Source organism: Macaca thibetana, chromosome 6 (assembly GCF_024542745.1).
Source record: "Macaca thibetana thibetana isolate TM-01 chromosome 6, ASM2454274v1, whole genome shotgun sequence".
Lineage (NCBI taxonomy): Eukaryota > Metazoa > Chordata > Mammalia > Primates > Cercopithecidae > Macaca > Macaca thibetana.
The window spans coordinates 138,031,448-138,050,179 of record NC_065583.1 but is presented as its reverse complement, the minus strand read 5'-3'; the positions used below and the strand labels follow the sequence as shown (position 1 = coordinate 138,050,179).

The 18,732-nt window shown below is 34.0% G+C and overlaps 1 protein-coding gene across 7 annotated transcripts in view; it reads right to left on the bottom strand.

The window, feature by feature from the left end:
• NIPBL (NIPBL cohesin loading factor) overlaps window positions 1-18,732 on the bottom strand; it is a 214,916-nt gene that overhangs the window by 49,134 nt on the left and 147,050 nt on the right. For 6 of the 7 annotated variants that reach the window (XM_050794499.1, XM_050794501.1, XM_050794495.1 and 3 more), the window contains 13 exons: window positions 14,340-14,537; window positions 14,018-14,089; window positions 13,828-13,917; window positions 12,328-12,431; window positions 11,748-11,834; window positions 8,489-8,720; window positions 7,605-7,756; window positions 6,997-7,077; window positions 6,363-6,463; window positions 4,896-5,034; window positions 2,496-2,578; window positions 1,079-1,211; window positions 78-221 (listed from right to left, as the gene is read on the bottom strand). In XM_050794499.1, the coding sequence (XP_050650456.1) occupies window positions 78-221; window positions 1,079-1,211; window positions 2,496-2,578; window positions 4,896-5,034; window positions 6,363-6,463; window positions 6,997-7,077; window positions 7,605-7,756; window positions 8,489-8,720; window positions 11,748-11,834; window positions 12,328-12,431; window positions 13,828-13,917; window positions 14,018-14,089; window positions 14,340-14,537 (1,616 nt within the window). The remainder of the gene's footprint in view (window positions 1-77; window positions 222-1,078; window positions 1,212-2,495; window positions 2,579-4,895; window positions 5,035-6,362; window positions 6,464-6,996; window positions 7,078-7,604; window positions 7,757-8,488; window positions 8,721-11,747; window positions 11,835-12,327; window positions 12,432-13,827; window positions 13,918-14,017; window positions 14,090-14,339; window positions 14,538-18,732) is intronic. The other variant, XM_050794500.1, reaches the window with a different exon arrangement.

Sequence of the window (18,732 nt, the reverse complement as noted above, 5' to 3'; positions counted from 1 at the left end):
ATGCAAAAGTAATGGAAGGACATCCAAAGAAAATAACTATTATTTATTCCCACAATTTTAATCCTGTATCTTAGTACCTGTTTTAAAATGCGTTCTATAGATCCTTGATCCATTTTGCTTGTAACAGCATCTTTCCTCAGCCGTGCAGCAACGGTTCCAAGGTAATCAAGAGATGCCACTCTTAAAGCCATCTCTGTTGACTTGTTACTGAACTGATGAACCTAAATATCAAAATAGTTTTTGATTTAATAATTTATAACAATATATTTTAAATAGCAATTTATCATATAAATTCCCAATCTAAATTGTATAATTTAAAATTTAAACTTTTTTTTCCCCCTGTGATACTGTCCCATAAAGCCATTTTTGCCTTTTGATTTTCTGGAATCTGAACATTTTCATGTGACTAAAAAAATTACAGATTAAACTTCCTTAAGAACAACATAACTCTTTAAATATGTAGGCTCCACTGTATATTTGCACAAAATGGGGTATTACTGAATACAAATTTCTGAGGATGGAATTCTGATGCCTATAAAAAGTTATTATAGTTTCAGAATAGTATTAACATATTTTCCCATCCACAAAAGGTCCCAGAAGCTTTGTAACAATGTGTATTGTGCAAGTTCAAATGTAGTTTAAAAATAAAGAGAGTCACAGTATTTCTTTGCATTTACCTACTGCATTACATGAGGATTACAAAATGCCATGTATTTGTATAAATACTCTTAAAGATGATAAGGAGTCTACATTAATCATTTTCATGCTTTGAAATGAGTAACTTATGACTCACTGTTGAGATACTTTTAACAATATAACATTCCCCCCCAACAAAAAAAATTGTTAAAGCACTGTTTTCTTATCTTATGTAATGAAATGAAAGCACCAAACTTCACAACATTTGAAAATTTTCTACAAGGTACTGACAATATTGTGTACAGTTATGCACATGCAAAAAGAGATGCAATGTTCATATTTCCTTACACATTTTTAAAGAATTCATCATCTGTGAATCAGAGTACATCCTCATTATGTTGTCTTCTAGTAATCTAATAATCTTTAAATGCTATACTCTTACCAACAGTCTCCCTAACAAACTAAGGAGTAGTTCAGCAGCTGGCCATTCAGGCTTATTGACTGTTGAAAGAAGGTCTTGAACAAAATTTTCAAACAGTGGTCTGTAATCTTCTTCACCTTGCTTACTACCACATCTGTTCAAAAACAATGAAAAGGATGTCAATTTAGGTGACAACATGTCAGTCATCTGTCTACCAACATGACTGAAATTGTTAGCTAAGTTTTCTTTTCTCTATGTTTAGTAACAAGATATATAAAAGTACATTAAATAAAATATGGCTTTAAATGAGTCTATTTCACAAACTCCACTTTCTCCTTAATTAAAGGGAATTCATTAACCAAAACTAATATTACTTTCTTGCAAGTGAAACACATTTAAAAAAAAATGACCACTGTTTTTCTACCTACAAGATTACCACAAATTCTTCTTTTTTTTTTTTTTTGAGATGGAGTCTCGCTCTCACCCAAGCTGGAGTGCAGTGGTGTGATCTCGGCTTACAGCCACCCTCCATCTTCCAGGTTCCAGTGATTCTCCTGCCTCAGCCTCCCAAGTAGCTGGGACTACAGGTGTGCACCACCATGTCTCACTAATTTTTAAATTTTTTGTATTTTTAGTAGAGATGGGGTTTCACCATGTTGGTCAGGCTGGTCTCGAACTCCTGACCTTGTAATCCGCCTGCCTCGGCCTCCCAAAGTGCTGGGATTACAGGCGTGAGCCATGGCACCCGGCCAAGATCACCATAAATTCTTATGGAGGCTAGGCTGGGTGCGGTGGCTCACACCTGTAATCCCAGCACTTTGGGAGGTCAGGGCGGGTGGATCACCAGAGGTCGGGAGTTTGAGACCAGCCTGACCAACGTGGGGAAACCCCGTCTCTACAAAAAATACAAAAATTAGCGGGGCATGGTGGTGCATGCCTGTAATCCCACCTACTTGGGAGGCTGAGGCAGGAGAATCGCTTGAACCTGGAAGGTGGAGGTTGAGATGAGCAGAGATCGCACCATTGCACACCAGCCTGGGCACCAAGAGCGAAACTCCGTCTCATTAAAAGAAAAAAAAAAAATTCTGATGGAGGCTAAATAACATCTCTTCACAAACTTTCCTATTCAGGTACCATAGGAAAATTCTCCAAAATTTACTGAAGACAAATTACAGAATTTTAATCTAGTACTTTAATTTCTGGAGTCTAACAGATAAGCAAATTCACAAAATTTTAGATTTTTTCCCCCCGTAGTCCCATACCAATTTCAGATTTTTAATACTCCAATTGCCTCATTTTAAAGATGAAGAAACCAAGGGTCAGGAAGATGTATTCAAGGTTCAGATTATGGCAGGAAATTGGATTCATCTTTTTTTAAAAAACGAACTATTCTCTACACTGTGGAAAGAAAAACCAGATTTATATTAATGTTACTCACTTTTTAAGGAAGATGGAGAGGAAGTTTTGGGCTGTTCGCATAGCTGTTTCATAAGAGTTGGTAATGACAACATCCTGGTCAATCTAGAATTAAAAAAAATGAGTTTATAAAGATACAATAATCAATAAGTTAGCCCTGTTGCTATTGTCATGTTACTACTGAAGAGGGGTAATACATTTAAATACTAAAATGCTTAAAATATTCTATTATATATAAAGACAGAAGCCAAAATTAGCACACTAAGCATATTTTAAAACTTTATAGAAACAAATAAAAATACAGATAGAGTGTTATTAAAATATGTAACAGTAACAAATGCGGTTAACAAATTTAATATCAATAGTTGTTTCTGGTCAGAACAGAAAGAAATGGATTGAAAATACAAAAAGAATTTAGAAAACATATATCAACCTCAAAGTTTAAGAAACACATAATCCATACAATAAAAAAAAAAATTCAACGCCTTCATCAGAAATTTAAAGATTAGGATATAAATAGTCAATTCATAGTTATAAAAATCCAACAGACAAATAACTACAGGAAAAGGGGCTCAAGCTCACTAATAGCCAGGAAAATGCAAAATAACATGAGTATTTCTCAACGACCATAATTTTAAGTAAGAAGTAGGGCTATAAACTGAAACACCCCTTTAGTAAGCAAATTGACAACTTCCAGTAAAGTTAATGCATGTATACTATCTTAATTCTACTTCTAAGTATATCTAGAGAAACTTTTGCTCTAAGTTGTGATTCTATGATATGGTGTTTTTAATTCAAGTAAAAAAACAATCTAGTATGAGTTATATGTATTAAAAGTGATGCTGAGTGAAAAAAATTAGCTGTAAATATGTCATCACTGTCCTTTACGTAAATTTTAAAAATGAAATACTTGTATATCGAATTTACATAAAAATAATTAAAAGAAAGAAACAAACATATTCATCATACTTGTCACCACTGGTTAGGAAAGGAAGACTAGAGACAAACAATGGGATTGGGATGGGAGAAATAAAGAGGATCTGAACTTTTCAGGTAATATTTGACTTTCTTTCTTTCGTTCATTCATTTTTAGACAGGGTCTCATTCTGTCACCTAGGCCGGAGTGCAGTGGCACAATCTTGGCTCACTGAGTCTCGATCTCTCAAGGCTCGATCGACCCTCCCGTTTCAGCCTTCTGAGTAGCTGGGATGACAGGTGCATACCACCACGACCAGCTAATTTGTGTATTTTTTGTAGAGACAGGGTTTTGTCATGTTGCCCAAGCTGGTCTTGAACTCCTGGCCTCAAGCAATCTGCCCGCCCTGACCTCGCAAAGTGCTGGGATTATGGGCATGAGCCAAAGTGCCTGTCCAGTTATTAATAATTATTATATATTTATCATTATTCCCCAAAAGATACACACATATGCTTGGCTCTAACAGTAGATAAACAAAATTATTTGTTTCTCTTAAACTTTTGTTGAGGTAAAAGTATACACTTGGAAAAATTCTAAACATCTCCAAAAGCTATAAAACCAAAAGCAAATCTTCAGCATGAGCTACCTATTAGGGAGGGAATAAACTCATTTTCCACATGAATTTAATGTTATTATAATCCTATGTTATGCATTTATATACGGGTTCAGTATCCCTAATCTGAAAATCTGAAATGCAAAATGCCCTAATGAATATTTCCTTTGAGTATCATTTTGGTACTCAAAAAGTTTCAGATTTTGGAGCATTTCCGATTCCAGATTTTTGGATCAGGGATACCCAACATGCACATATATTACATAGTGTCTTATTCAGTTTCACATTTAATATCTCACTGACCCTTACAACCTGGTATAGTAGTTTTGATAAGTATTATCACCCCCATTTTACAGCTGAAGAATGAACTCAGAAAGATTAAAATGATTTATATGTTTTATGACTGGTAGATAGACCCAGAACTCAACTCTTCCAACACCACGTCTAGTGCTCTAAAAGAACCTTAAAGCCCAGCCATGAACCTCTACTTAAGAACACCAGTTTTGGCCAGGTACAGTGGCTCACGCCTCTAACCCCAGTACTTTGGGAGGCTGAGGAGGGTGGACCACGAGGTCAGGAGTTCGAGACCAGCCTGACCAACATGGTGAAACCTTGTCTCTACTAAAAATACAAAAATTAGCTGGGCGTGGTGGTATGTGCCTGTAATCCCAGCTACTCAGGAGGCTGGGGCAGGAGAATAGCTTGAACCTGGGAGGCAGAAGTTGCAGTGAGCTGAGATCGTGCCACTGCACTCCAGCCTAGGTGACAGAGCAGGACTCCATCTCAAAAAGACAGAAGGAAAAAAAAAAGAATTTCCGTTTTATGAGAATGACAGAGAATACAGATGTTTCCTTCAATAACGTACAGTTGTAAACCTTTAATAGATTCCTTACTTTTTTATTTGAATCTTCTTCTGCATTAGAGTCCTTCTCTGATGATGGTAAGTGTACCACACACTGAATAAGTTGTAAAACCAGTGCTGTAACCATCTGAATATACATAGGTTCTCCATCCATATCACTACTGTTTAACCTTTAATGAAGAAAAAAAACTTGTATGGAGTATCAAGATGCTCTCATTTAGATGTCATCTATTGTCTGAAAGTTTCACGATACTTTGTTTGCCAATATTTCTAGGCATGATTTTAGCGTTTATAATAGTGTTCTTATGTGTAATTATTTGTCATAAGTTAGCAAAAACATCAAGTAAATGCCTAGGCATGCTCAGATAATTAAAACAGTCAAAGGAAAAATACAGTATTAACAAAAACTTCTATGCTTTACCTACACTGCAGATAAAAATTCATAATAAAATACTAAATATTTCTCAAAATGATTTCGAAAATGATAAAAGTCTTCAAAGTTTCCAAATGCCCATATATTTTGCTACTCATCTGTTGAATCTGTTATTCATTTGGTATTAAAATCTGCTACAGCTTTTGATCATCTGTGCTAGTGTTGGTAGTATAGATTATAAAAAATCAATGTCCACATCTTTTGTTCTACAGATATTGTAAAAATCTAAGCATTCTTTTATATGTTGATAGTTTTTCTTCAGGTTTAACAGACAATAAATGTTTATCAGTATACAATTAGTCCAAAAAACGATTAAGATAAAATAATTATTTTAGAGAAGTCTTCAAAGCAATCTTAAAAATAATCCTATATGCCACGTCAACACTTTTAATCACTCAGGAATATTAAGATAATTCCGGTGATTATCTATGATGGCAAAGACAATAATGCTGACCATAGCAGTGGATAACATTCCTTATTAACAGTGTGCTTAGTGATTAAAGAGCATTTAATCTCCATGATTATTCTCCATACTGCCATTAAGAGTAACCTTTGTTTTTTTTTTGAGACAAAAAAATCTTATAAAATCCTCTTTGAACTGATCTGATTCTTTTGACTCATATTTGCAATAGCACTGACTAGTGGTTTGTAGTAAGGAATGATTTTGCTCTCCAGTGCCTGGAGATAATTTTGGTTGCCACAAGTGGAAGGAGGAAGGGTGTCTATTGGCATCTAATGGGTAGAGATCAGGGACGCTGCTAAGCATCCTATATTGCACTAGACAGCTAAGAATAACAAAATGTTATATGGCCTAAAATGTTAACAGTGCCAATTATGAAAGACCCTTCCACAGATCTTTTACCTTTGAGAATCAGTGAACTTTTCTAAGCCCCCTAAATATGCCATGTTATTTCACACATCTAAGCTATTCTTCATGTTGTTCTGATGTAAATGCCTAGTTTTTAATTATTAAAGTATAAATCAGACAGAATGAAGAATAAATGTACGACAGTTCAATATAATGGGGGTTCTTCATTATGCTTGACCTCTGTTGTAATTAATTACCTGAAGTTCCTTAAACTCCTCTTGCTGGTTGGTAATCTTGCAAGTGAAGTAAAAATTTCTTCCAAAATTAACTGCCTATGCTTTTCATATCTTGAGAATACCTGTTTAGTAATTATAAGATTCCAAGTTAAACTTATAATTAATAGAAAACAAACCAAAAAATAATATCATGCGGTTAAAAAAATTACCTGCCATTTAGAATGAAAATGTTTTCAGTATCTAAGGTAAGTTGCTCAATTTTCCTATCATTAATTATAGCATTCTTATAGAAGTCAAAGAGTACACTAGTTTCATTTAAAGGACTATGATATCTTAGCTATAGACAGACAAGATTTAAATGATTTTAAACAATTCTAACTTTATTATAAATATCAAGGAATTATTAGCTGAAATATTTGCAAATATTTAGAAGCGTTCTAAATGTGACAGAAACAGAATAACTCAAAAAATTAACAAAACAGAAAAATAAATCCTCAATTCATAAAGTCTAATAAGACTTAGTAAAACAGTCCTTAGATTGAAATGAATGTACTGAAAACCAGGTATCATCATTACTTTTTGGAAGTTTGGATTAAATGACATCAATATTGTTTTATTTGTGGGGTAACTAAAAATACAAATTGATTATACTTACTGCAGTGACTAACTTAATGGCACACAACTGTAGTTCACTGACATTTTCCACAAAAAATGGTGTTATTCCCATAGATGAAACCTGTTTAAAAGAGTAAGTAGTATACAACATTAGTTGATTTCAGTAACATTCTATCTTACTTAATTCCAATACATTCATAAGCTTACTGGAAAACACTAAGAAGGCATTTTTTCTTCCGCCATCGAATCAGCATCTATTCTTTTCTCTGTTCCTCTTCATCCTCAAAGCACATTAGCACATACAGGAGGTACATTGTTTCATAGCTATCAGTACTCTAATCTCTACTTTTTGAGTTTATAAATGTCACAGGAATATAAAGAAATAACAAACATTTAATATCTGCATGAAAATATAACCTATCTTTCAAAGAATTTAGAGTCTGGAATTTACACTACATTTATCTGTCTCCTGATAAAATGTCTTTTTATAACTCCTGAAGTTTTATTTCTTCAATTTAGATATAACATACTCTTAATAGGAAAAATTACTGATAATATAGTGCTGGTCTTATTATTGAGTGTGCTAGGTTATACTGGACTCAATCATTTAGTTTAGAAATATACGAAATGCTTACCAAAAAAACTTACCTGAAGAATTGTTGTGTCTGTAAGAAGTTGTATCTCTAGCAATTCTGATAAGCTGCTAACAATGTCACAAACTTTGTTATAAAGCATTACTATTACTCTCTGCTTATGGGTAGAACATTTAGCCCGTTTTGCTTTTGAACTTAATAAGCCTCCTAAAATGAAACAAATTCAAGACAAGGAAAACATCAAGTTTTAATAATTTTTAATAAACAGTACTCAAACTGTTTTTGAATTAAGAGAACACAATTTTTAAACTACATAAAAACAGAATCTGGAAGATAAAGCTTTTTATTTATTAAAATAGAAAATTACTCTCTAGAGATATTCTATTAGAAACATTCTTGCAACAGATAATCTTCAGGGGCTATTAAATCCTTGTATCTAAAATATTATTTATCTTGATTTCTACTTTTCTCCATTGGAGCAGGATAGTAAGATTATATTTCCCTTTAAATTAATTTTCAATTATACAACAAATCTTCAAGTTCATTATTCAGGAACCCAAGTTTGACCTTACTCCCTTCAAATGTATACATTTCATTGTTAATTTATAAAGGTTAAGAACAAAAGGAGTATTTATCTTGAATCAATCCATTTTGTAGACAACTGCTTTTCTGGGTAAATTAGGGGGAAATGATAAATGAAACCAGAAGGCAGCATTTTCTGAGATTTTCCCTGACAAGTAGAAATAACTTCTATTATATATAAGTAGTTCCTAAAGAAATTATGATTGAACAAGTACTATATTCTAGTCAAATCCATAATCAAAATCAGTGTTTATTACAACTTATATGATTCAAAAATTTTAGTGCCATTTTAAGTCCTATTTTGACTCATCTAACATGGCAAAAATTTACAATAATTTTGATATTATACGAACTAACCTCCATGAGGATCTAATCTGTAAACAGGATCATACTGAGGATAAAGTGTATTCTGTAAATGAAATTTAGTGTACTGTATAACTCTTTCAATTACATCCTCAATGTACACAGCTTTTGGCATGTTAGGGGATGTCATAATGTTGATAGTTGTAAGACAAGCATCTGCTGATTTTGTAACTCTCTCCATAATAAGGTCTCTCCATAACCTTTCTTCTTCTTCAGTATCGTTATTCTGTAAAACAGTACATTGTTAATGAAATGGAAATAAACACATTTATAGGTTTTAAAATATACATTAAAATTATGATTTATTTGATTTTCACTGGTGGAAAACAGTGTTATGATGTGTGTTAATTCTTTAAAGAATATCCAGAATGAGGTACAAATATCAATACTACTTTGAGCACGATTTGTGTCTCAATGTTTTCAAACTTTATATACTCTACCTCATTTCACCACTAGATGACACCCTACTGACAAAGTTATAATTATCTTTATCCTTTGTGTGCTTTATCTATCTATCACTTTAACTGTATATAAATTAATTTTGTGTTTTGGGTATAAACATTATGATAGTTTAAAAACTTTATAAATTCTGCTTGCTGCTGTGATAACAAAGCAAAAGTTAATGACAAAGGGTAAAGCCTTACTTAGTACTAAAATGTTACTGACAATCATTCCTAACACCTGCTTTTCAACAACACTGCTTCTGAAACTGAGATTAAAAAGTAGTAATATGCAGACTAATGAAGACATTTTTTAAAACAGATAATTTAAGAACTGAGAGAAGACCTTATTTTAATCTACACATCAGTAACTTGACATTGCAATTAGGAGTAATCTCACTGTTAAAGTAAAAATCCTTCCATCACATCTTTAGTTATGAAATATAAACTATATTATAGGACTACTTCCAAATATATCCTATTCAAAGCTTATACACTGGGAAAATGAACAAAAACACAATATATAATATGTAAAGCAGACAGGGCTTTCTGTTCAGTAATGCCTAAAAACTCACAAAGGAAAGATAAAATAGCTTGTCTTTGATGCAGACATTGCTGTTTGTTTGGAAGAATCAGTTAAGGAGGTTCATGATTCATGCCAAACGTTAAGGCTATCTACAAAATATTAAATACTGTTATAGTTTTTTAGGAATGAAAGTAATTTCCTTAAGACTGAGTCAGCCAGCTCTCCAGAACTCTAGATTTCTGATGATGATTACCACAATTTCTTGGTGAAGTATCTAAGTAACCTGTAGACTAACAATGGAGTAGATTGTTACTTTAGGTTTCTCTAAGCCCTTTGTTTCTATGATGCAAAAAGTAGTTCAAAGAGAGGGCACTTAAAAATATAAATATACTTAATAATCCAGAAAACTACCATCTGAGATTATTTTTCTACATATTTTATTCCAGGAGTGTCCAATCTTTTGGCTTCCCTGGGCTACACTGGAAGAACTGTCTTGGGCTACATATAAAATACACTAACAATTACGATAGCTGATGAGCTTAAAAAGAAATTGCAAAAAATCCTCATAATGTTTCAAGAAAGTTTACAAATTTGTGTTGGGCTGCATTCAAATCTGTCCTGGGCCACATGGGCCAGTGGGCCACAGGTTGGACAAGCTTGTTTTACTCCATGGAGATAAGATTTCCTAGCAATCCTGTGGCTTTTGCAAACACCAAGAGCATTTCCCTCATAAGACAAAATGAAATCTAGTGTTTGTATTAAATATATATACTACATATGTATACATGAGAAGCATATATATCAAAAGTGTTCAACATGGTTGTTGCTAGATTAGAATATAGCTTTTTTGGTGCTTTTTGTTTTGGAAATTTTCTGCAATAAATATGTTACTTTTATAATCAGGCCTTTAAAAATAAAGAAAATTTGGCCAGGTGTAGTGCCTCACATCTGTGGTCCCAGAGCTTTGGGAGGACAAGGCAGGAGGATCGTTTGAAGCCAGCAGTTTGGGACTAGTCTGAGCAACAGAGTGAGACCTTGCCTCTACAAAATATTTTAAATAATTAGCCAGGCATTGTGGTGCATGCCTGTAGTCCTAGTAGCTTGGGAGGCTGAGGTGGAAGGATCATCTGAGCCCAGTAGTTCGAGACTACAATGAGCTATGACTGCAGCACGGCACTCCAGCCCAGGAGACAAAGCAAGACCCTGGCTCTATTAGGAACAAAAAAAAAAAAAAGAAAATTTATCAACTCAGAACTTATTAAATGCCTATAAGCATTAGTGTTTGCATTCATTAATGTCAGAGATAGCAAGATCAATTTGAATGCACATATAATTTACAGTCCACTACAATGCTAGGAAGGCAAATCCCAGGAAATTTACTTCACTCAATAAACCATTGCAACCATGTTGCTACTGCTTTTGATATAAACATATTAAAATATAGTAACAGTGGCAGTTAACATTTACTGAGAAGTTAAAGTATGCCAGACACTGTTATAAGTACTTTACATGAATTAATTCTTTAATCCTTTTAACAACCCTTTGAGGTAGGTATAAAAATGGTATATAAGGAGTAATGCATATTAATTAAAAATTAGTATACATTCAGAAATCATGATAAAGTTTCTAACTATATTATTTCTTCAGGAAAGGTCAACAAAAAGAATTACTACCTATCATCTCATAAATCAAAAACAAAATTTAAACATTCATACAATTACATAAGGAAGAGCATAAACTAAAGAACGGTCCCTGAAACTGACAAAAATTTTCATGTCTTGACTGTTCTTTATGGCAAAGCTGTGAATTGACAATGTGTAACGTTAATTCTGAATTACTAAAAGTTTTATTAGCAATGCTAATGAATGTAACTAGTAATTCATGGTAACATGTTCAAACTAACGAAATGTGAAATTTCCCCTGCACATGAAAGTCATTTGTGAAAAAATTCACATTAGTCCCTCCCTAATGCACAGATGATAGATTCCAAGACCTCGAGTGCATGCCTAAAACTACGGATAGTATCAAACCCGATATACACTATGTTTTTTCCTACACATACATACCTAAGATAAAATTTAATTTATAAATTAGGCATGGGAAGAGATTAATGACATTAATAAAAAATAGAACAATAGACTGTAATAAAAATCATTCACCTACTTTCAGCTCACAGTTGACTGTAGGTAACTGAGACCATGAAAAATGAAACAATAGAGAAGTGGGGGACCACTACAGATCTTAATAACATTAAGGGTAAAATTAACAGTATGGATCTTAAACTTACATGATTTAACAAAGTGGAAAGCTTTGACCCATCCTGAATATTCTTCTCCAAGATATTTAGGACTTTCACAGTTTTGTCAGTTGAAAGCTAAAATAGCAAGATAAATTCTTTTATCAATCACTGGTAAAAGTTATATACTATTCAAGAAACAATCTGTACAATTATTCCCTTTGAGCTATGGAGGAAATAGCATTGTTACCCTCTTAAAGAGTAAGAAAACTTTCCCACTTAGAACTTCTACTCATGACCCTAAATGACTAAAGCAAATGTTAAAGAAAAATGTAATGTATTTCTGCATTTAAATAATCTAAATATTTGAGAAAACGAAAAAAAAAAAAACTCCGAAAAAAATTAAAGTCCATGCCCTCTTTCAATGCAGGACTGTGATTCTCTTTAGAATAATTTGCAGAACACTTCTTTTATTCTTTTGTAAAAAACAAAAAAATTCATTTAGACTCTCAGAGGTCAATGAGTTTTCTTTTTACTATTTACATAAATTTTATAATTTACCCTGAAAACCTTAAATTAATTTCAAATATTTCTATGAAGTAAATTTATACATTTTATTTTGGTGAGATACCTTATCCATTATACCCATTGCTTTTATTTTAGCGGATTCACTGCCAAGTTCATTAAGCTGATGTTTTCCTAATAGCAGTTCCTGAGGAATTTCATCATCATCACCTGCAAAATCAAGCCAAATAAACACAAACTTTAGGTAAACGAAATAGCTCCAAATGTCAAGCTTAACTTTCTAATAAAATTTTTAGACACACAAACTAAACAAATAACAACCTAAGAGGCCTCTATATATAAACCTCAAGTAAACCCGAAATGAAAAAGGACAGAAATTGAAGTCAGATTTATGACAAAAATGGGAACATGAGATAGGTATCTTATCTTTACTACTTTAGATACACTCTTGACTCTTTTCAACCACACACTCTGCCTCAGGACGTTGACCTGATCGGACTACATCAAGAGTCTCCCATGCCCTCTGGCTTTTGTTTGGGTTTGGCCAGTAGGGTGCCCTGTTAGAAGATTAAAGAGTGTAAGGTCAAGTATTTGTATCTCTTACTCTTTGCTTACAAGGTCTCCTCAGGCTGGCTCTGTCCCCTGACCAAAAGGTATTGCTTCTTTCAAGGCAGCCTACTCTACAACTTTTTTTCTTGCAGAATGAGTTCTGGTGACTTTTCTGTAGCCTCACTCTTTTGGTTTAAGACTGTTAACCTTGGGTTCTGGTACTATTTTGCCTCCATCTTTTTAACTGGTCTCTTTGTAAATAACTCCTCCTCATATTATCCTAATTTGAGAGTGCCCTTTGTCCTTTTGGGACCCTAAATGATACAGAAGACAATTTCTCAGCATACAATTGCAAAGTTTTAAAAAAGATGAAACTGACATTCTAAATAATCAGCAAACAAAATGATAGGCAAGTAATTCTCACAAAACAACTTATTTTACCAGCTGAAGGTGGCATAAGATTGTTAAGAATAGCTCTATACATTGTAAGCAGTGTTTTTATAAACATATTTTAATATTTATAGATGTAATCTTTATGTCATTGTAAAAGTAATATATGAATATAACATTAATCCTACTGTATTCTAATTGGTTTACTATTTTGGTTTCCATATTAGAATCTGTATTCCCTAAAGCCAGGTGTTCGGGTTTTACTTATTTTTGCATCTCTAGCACTTAACATACTACTGGCATACAGTAAGTATTCAATAAATATTGGTCATTAGAATAAATGAACAGAAGAATAGATGCTTATTTCTGCATATTTGCTCCTATCAGTACCTTCATTATCCAGAGTCTATTCAAGCCTCCTCACCTGCATAAAGACTTTCTTAATTACTCTAACTTATTCAGGATTCTTTAGATACTATTCAGACTTGATTAATTTATACTTGAGATTCGTACTAAAGTTTTTAATTTCTTGGTAACAGACTAGATTTGACTTCACAACTAGATTTCGTTTCTTGATAGCACAGAGCATGCCTCTTTTTCCTCTGGAGTAACTGACAGAAAGTTAGACACTTAGAGTATGGGTAAATGTATTTTAAGTTGATTTTACCAAATGCAGTAAAATCCATATCTTCCAAATTATCCAAAATATTCTCTATCGAGGCTGTGAATCTCTTAAAAGTTGAAGAGTCCATCATTTCTGCAAGAGAGAAAAATACATTCATTATTCTCACATTCCAAGTAGACATGTGAAGCTGAAGAATATGAATAAAGACAAATTAAATAAACTAAAGTGTTACCTTCAGGTGTTAGTTTTGGTTCATATGCTTTCCTTTTCTTCTGTTTTTCTTTTTTCTTCATTTTCCTAGCAACTAAAATGAACAAAAAGAAGTACTGAAATGCAGGAATGACAACTTAAAATAATTCCATTTTTGTTTCTAGTTTTTTTCCTGAATGTTAAAGACTTAAACAATAATCACTGCTCATAGAAACTAAGTATTTTTGTCTTAATTGAAAATTAGTTGTTAATTAACTCATAGAAAGATATAAAATATTCTTCAAAGTTAAAGCCCTAAATTTAAATTGGTTTATGTAAGAAATCCGTTGACACTGATGAATTACCCTCACTAAGGCTGGGAGGAGGAGAATAATCTTCCATGTCAGAATCTGATGGACTTCGGTTTCGATAACGACCACCACCTGAACTCCTTCTTCCTTCATGAGAGTGGCCACTTCTCCTATGATCCCCAGAGCTTCTTCTGTCACGCTCTTCATATTCCCAAGCTTTATCATCATCTTTTTTATGTCGTTTCCTAGAGGCTAGAAGCAAATCCCCATGACAAATAATTTACCTCATTTAAAAAGATGATTAAAACTTGTACTTTACAAATGAACCACATGGGGAAAAAAATCTTCATTCCATAGGGTGTAGGAAATTCAGTGATTTTGTCTACCCAGAAGTTTAAGTTATGATATAGAAAGAGTATCACTAATTTTAGCACAATCTACCCAGATTTTAAGATCTTTACACGAACTCAGTATTTATTCCTAATAAATACAGATAGAAAGGTTCTTAAAATTAAACTATGGTGTTCATTTCAATGACATTTATTCAGCAAGTCAGTAAGGGTTATACCTAAACTTCAAGATTAATTGAGGCTGTAAAACAAACTATGTTTAGGAATTGGATGAAAAACAGAACCACCTTAAATCACGTAGATTACTGATGGGGAGCAGGGTTTGGAGAAGTCAAATTTGAGAAAGTGTTACAGAATATGGGTAACCATGTACACCATCAATTAATAGCTAAGTTAAACCCACAACTCAGTGATAAATTCCATAAGCCCTGGTGACCTAACATGACAAGCCTACAGAGATAGAATAAACCTGTACAGTTGTAAATACTCACATAATGAATTCAGTTCTCCAACAAAAGGCTTGCTTAAACCCAAGAAAAGTTTCTAAGCTTATGTATGCTTCATAAGCATGATTATATATGTTACCTTCAATCTTTTCCCCATCATTTTAGCATTCTGCTAAAATCACCCGTACTGACAGGAGCCTTTAGACAGACCTGGCAAACAGATTTCACCTGACACATCAACTCTTATCAACTGGCAATAGCTGCCTAGAATATTATGTTGAAAATAACTCTGAGCTCTGAGAAAGCATCATAGCTCAGCAAGAAAGACTGATTAGAAATGTCTGCAGTAAGAGCTGGGGGGCACTATAAGTGACAAATATTTACCATGTCTGTTCTAGGATGTAGTAGGTACCACCAAGTTAAAACCAGCGTAGAGAAGTGATGTGTCCTACCTTGAGATCATATACTGGTTGTTGTTGTGACCACTTGCTGCTGACAATGATAAACTTTCCAGTCTGTTATTTGACTAGCAACTGCTCTTTTCTGAATCCCTAACTATGACAAATACACAAATACTTAAGACAAATGTTTTGCTTAAGTGCCCTACTTGGCTTAGATGTAAGGATGCCAACCTCTGGCCCAGGCGCTCTATGCTTGTGCCAGTGTCTTCATGTGTGGGTAATAAATGTCTACACTCTGGCTAATCTTATTCTTAAATGCTACCCTATCTATTCCTGTTCAAGAATCTAGTTTGGTTTCTGGTTCTGGACTCTTCTAGCCAATCTAGGGACAACATGGCAGGAAAAGGTCATTATGTTTCCTCTTCTTTATGGTCACAGGCTTGGAGAGCAAAAAGGTTCATATAAACCACAAATGTAAATGGATATAAATATCTGGGATTTTCTTCATAATTAGGTATGAATTTGGTTATGAGGTATGTGAAGAGTGATAGGACTGTTCCTCTTTTATGATTACAGTATGCTCTAGTATATTCCTTTAGTGACAACTTGTTTCATACACTAATATAAGTAGGCTGTGTGTATGTATTTGTGAGAGAGAAACATGTCATTTCTATATAGAATTCCTCAGATTTTTTTTCACAAGTACTGAAATGCCTGAATTTCAGTACTTAGGGATGGCAACTAATAAGCAAACTACTTCAGAAAGCACTATTTTCTCACAGAGGCAGAGAAGGGGTCTTGCTATGTTGCTCAGGCTGGTCTCAAACAATCCTCCCACCTCGGCCTCCCAAAGTGTTGGGATTACAGGCATGAGTTACCGCACCAGAAATTAGTATTTTACAACCTCAAATATGACCTGCTTTAGTCTTTGTACATTTTAATTAATAAATCCATTTCAAGCATTCAATCCTATGAGTAGAAAATGCTTGAAAAATCTTATAGAGGTTTGTAATTACATAGAATATGCTGTATTGGTGGTAACTATCCACAGATCTTGTAAATCTTTAGTTCACATTCATCAAATTTTAGACAATTTAGATAAAAATGGGGTGACATTAAAAAAAAAAAAACTTCCATAACACATTGTGTTATAATGAGGTTATCAGAATACCAACTCATTGTGGCTAGTTTATTCTTTCTCCATTTCTCTCGTTACCTTGGAATAAGCAGGGGAGGGGAAAGGACTCAAAAGAGAGGTATGTAAAATATGATTTGGGTGTTCTCTCTCCTCTCTTTCCAAATTTCACCTATGTACCTCTTGAGTTTCTTACATCGCCCCTCTCTCCATTTCCCCCAGGTACCCAGTGACCTTATATTTGTGCTATGGCCATCCAAATCTGTGTAGCCCAACTTTCAAAGTTATCCTTCAACATTTTCCCCTAACCTTCAACAAAACTATTTCCTTGGTTTTAGATTTTGAGAAACAATTTGATTAAACTGTTAAGTTTCAAAAAGTCTCTCTCTTTCTCGAAGCAGCATAATGCTTGCAACTTAATGGTCTCATAATAGTTTCACATTTTGTATTGTGCTATATTTTCACTACACTGTTTCTGTTGTGGTATAACAATTGGTTGTTTATGTGAACAACCATTTGGACTTCTTTCACCACTCAAATCAGTGGCTCCAGTGTCCACTTTTCTATAGTTACTCGTATAGAAATAAGTGAAGAAAAACAGGAAGCTACTCTTGACATCTCTTTAAAAATCTAGAGAAACTTTCCTTTCTTCTAGCAGTGGGTGAAGCTCAGGTTCTTTAAAATAAATATTACCTTTCAATATAGTTGGGCATAGATATAACAGGATCCATGGCTTTACAACGAAGTACATGCCTCCATAAGACGAGACAAAAGCTTTCATGATAGAAAGCAAGGGGAAATGAATGGTGGCTGCATTGGTGACAAACATGAGGGATGTGTGGCTCTACTCTCCACTATTTTATATTTCATGGAGATTTCTGATTATGTTATCCTTTCCACTTAACTGTGAGACAGCTTCAGAAATCTTTGCAATTGAGTAATGGAGGCAGCCACTATCCGTCAACTGGATTTGAAATGTTATTTGAAATCAAACTGGAATTCAGGGACTCCTCCTTCTTGGCTATTCTAGATATGGGTGATATGTTTATTAGAGGGAAAGAGGCAGAGTGGTAAGGCATGTGTATTAAAGGGAGTGAGTTCCTGGGCCCCATGTTTCTTTTATCTTCTCACCTTCCAGAGCTAACCACATCCCCATATGACCAAAATGTCTGATCGTAATAAAAAAAATTAACTTTAGCCATTTTAATATACTGTGTGTCAATACATTTCATAATACAAATTATAACAATTATACATGATTAACTGTTGATTAAGTTTGCTGTATATTTTATTTCACTTTTAAAACCTTTTTCAGATTTGTTCAGTATTCATAGTCTACTGCTCATAGCTCAAGAGCTCACAATTAAAAAAAAATCAGTAAATTAACATTAAAAACTTTGGAGGAGGTGAAGGGCTTCCATCAGCAATATACATTTAAAAATGGCGGCATGCATCTGTCCTTCCTGCCCTTGCTTGTCACACCTCAATCTATGGACACTAGGTGGAAAAGGTAGAACACTGGTGGTCTTCCCACTTCTTTTGGTCATTATGACTAAGTCAGTTGGCACACAAGTGAAGATCTCCCATAGTCTGTTTCCACTGAATGCCGTTTAAGTCAAACAAGGTTGCTGACCCCTCTTGGCTAGGCTCAATTCTCTTGCTCCAGAAGAAGGAAGATAGGGATAAAAGAGAAGAACTTTTTCAGTGGACCAGTAGGAAGACAGGCGAGGTATAGCAAGTCTAGTGCAAAGACAGGTGATCACAGTGTTGTAGAGAGGTAGCTGTGTAGTGAAGAAGCCAGCTCTGGAAAACAGTGAAACAAGGGAGGAATTCCAGGACACAGCTGGGCAAAAAGGAGAAGCCAGGTCCAAACCACAGAGATAATCTGCAATGTGGCTAATCCATTCATAATTTAGTGATAGTATGGTTTTAAATATTTCTTCATCTGGCTATCTCCTACGTGTCCTTCAAGACTCAACTCAAGTGTCACCTCTTCCAGTAAGCATTCCCTGAGCCCCCACTCTGATTTTGATGCCAATCCAATGTGTTCCCATAGCACCCTGGATTAACTATTATCACTGTACTTTTATCAGCATACTGCAATTATTTATTTAC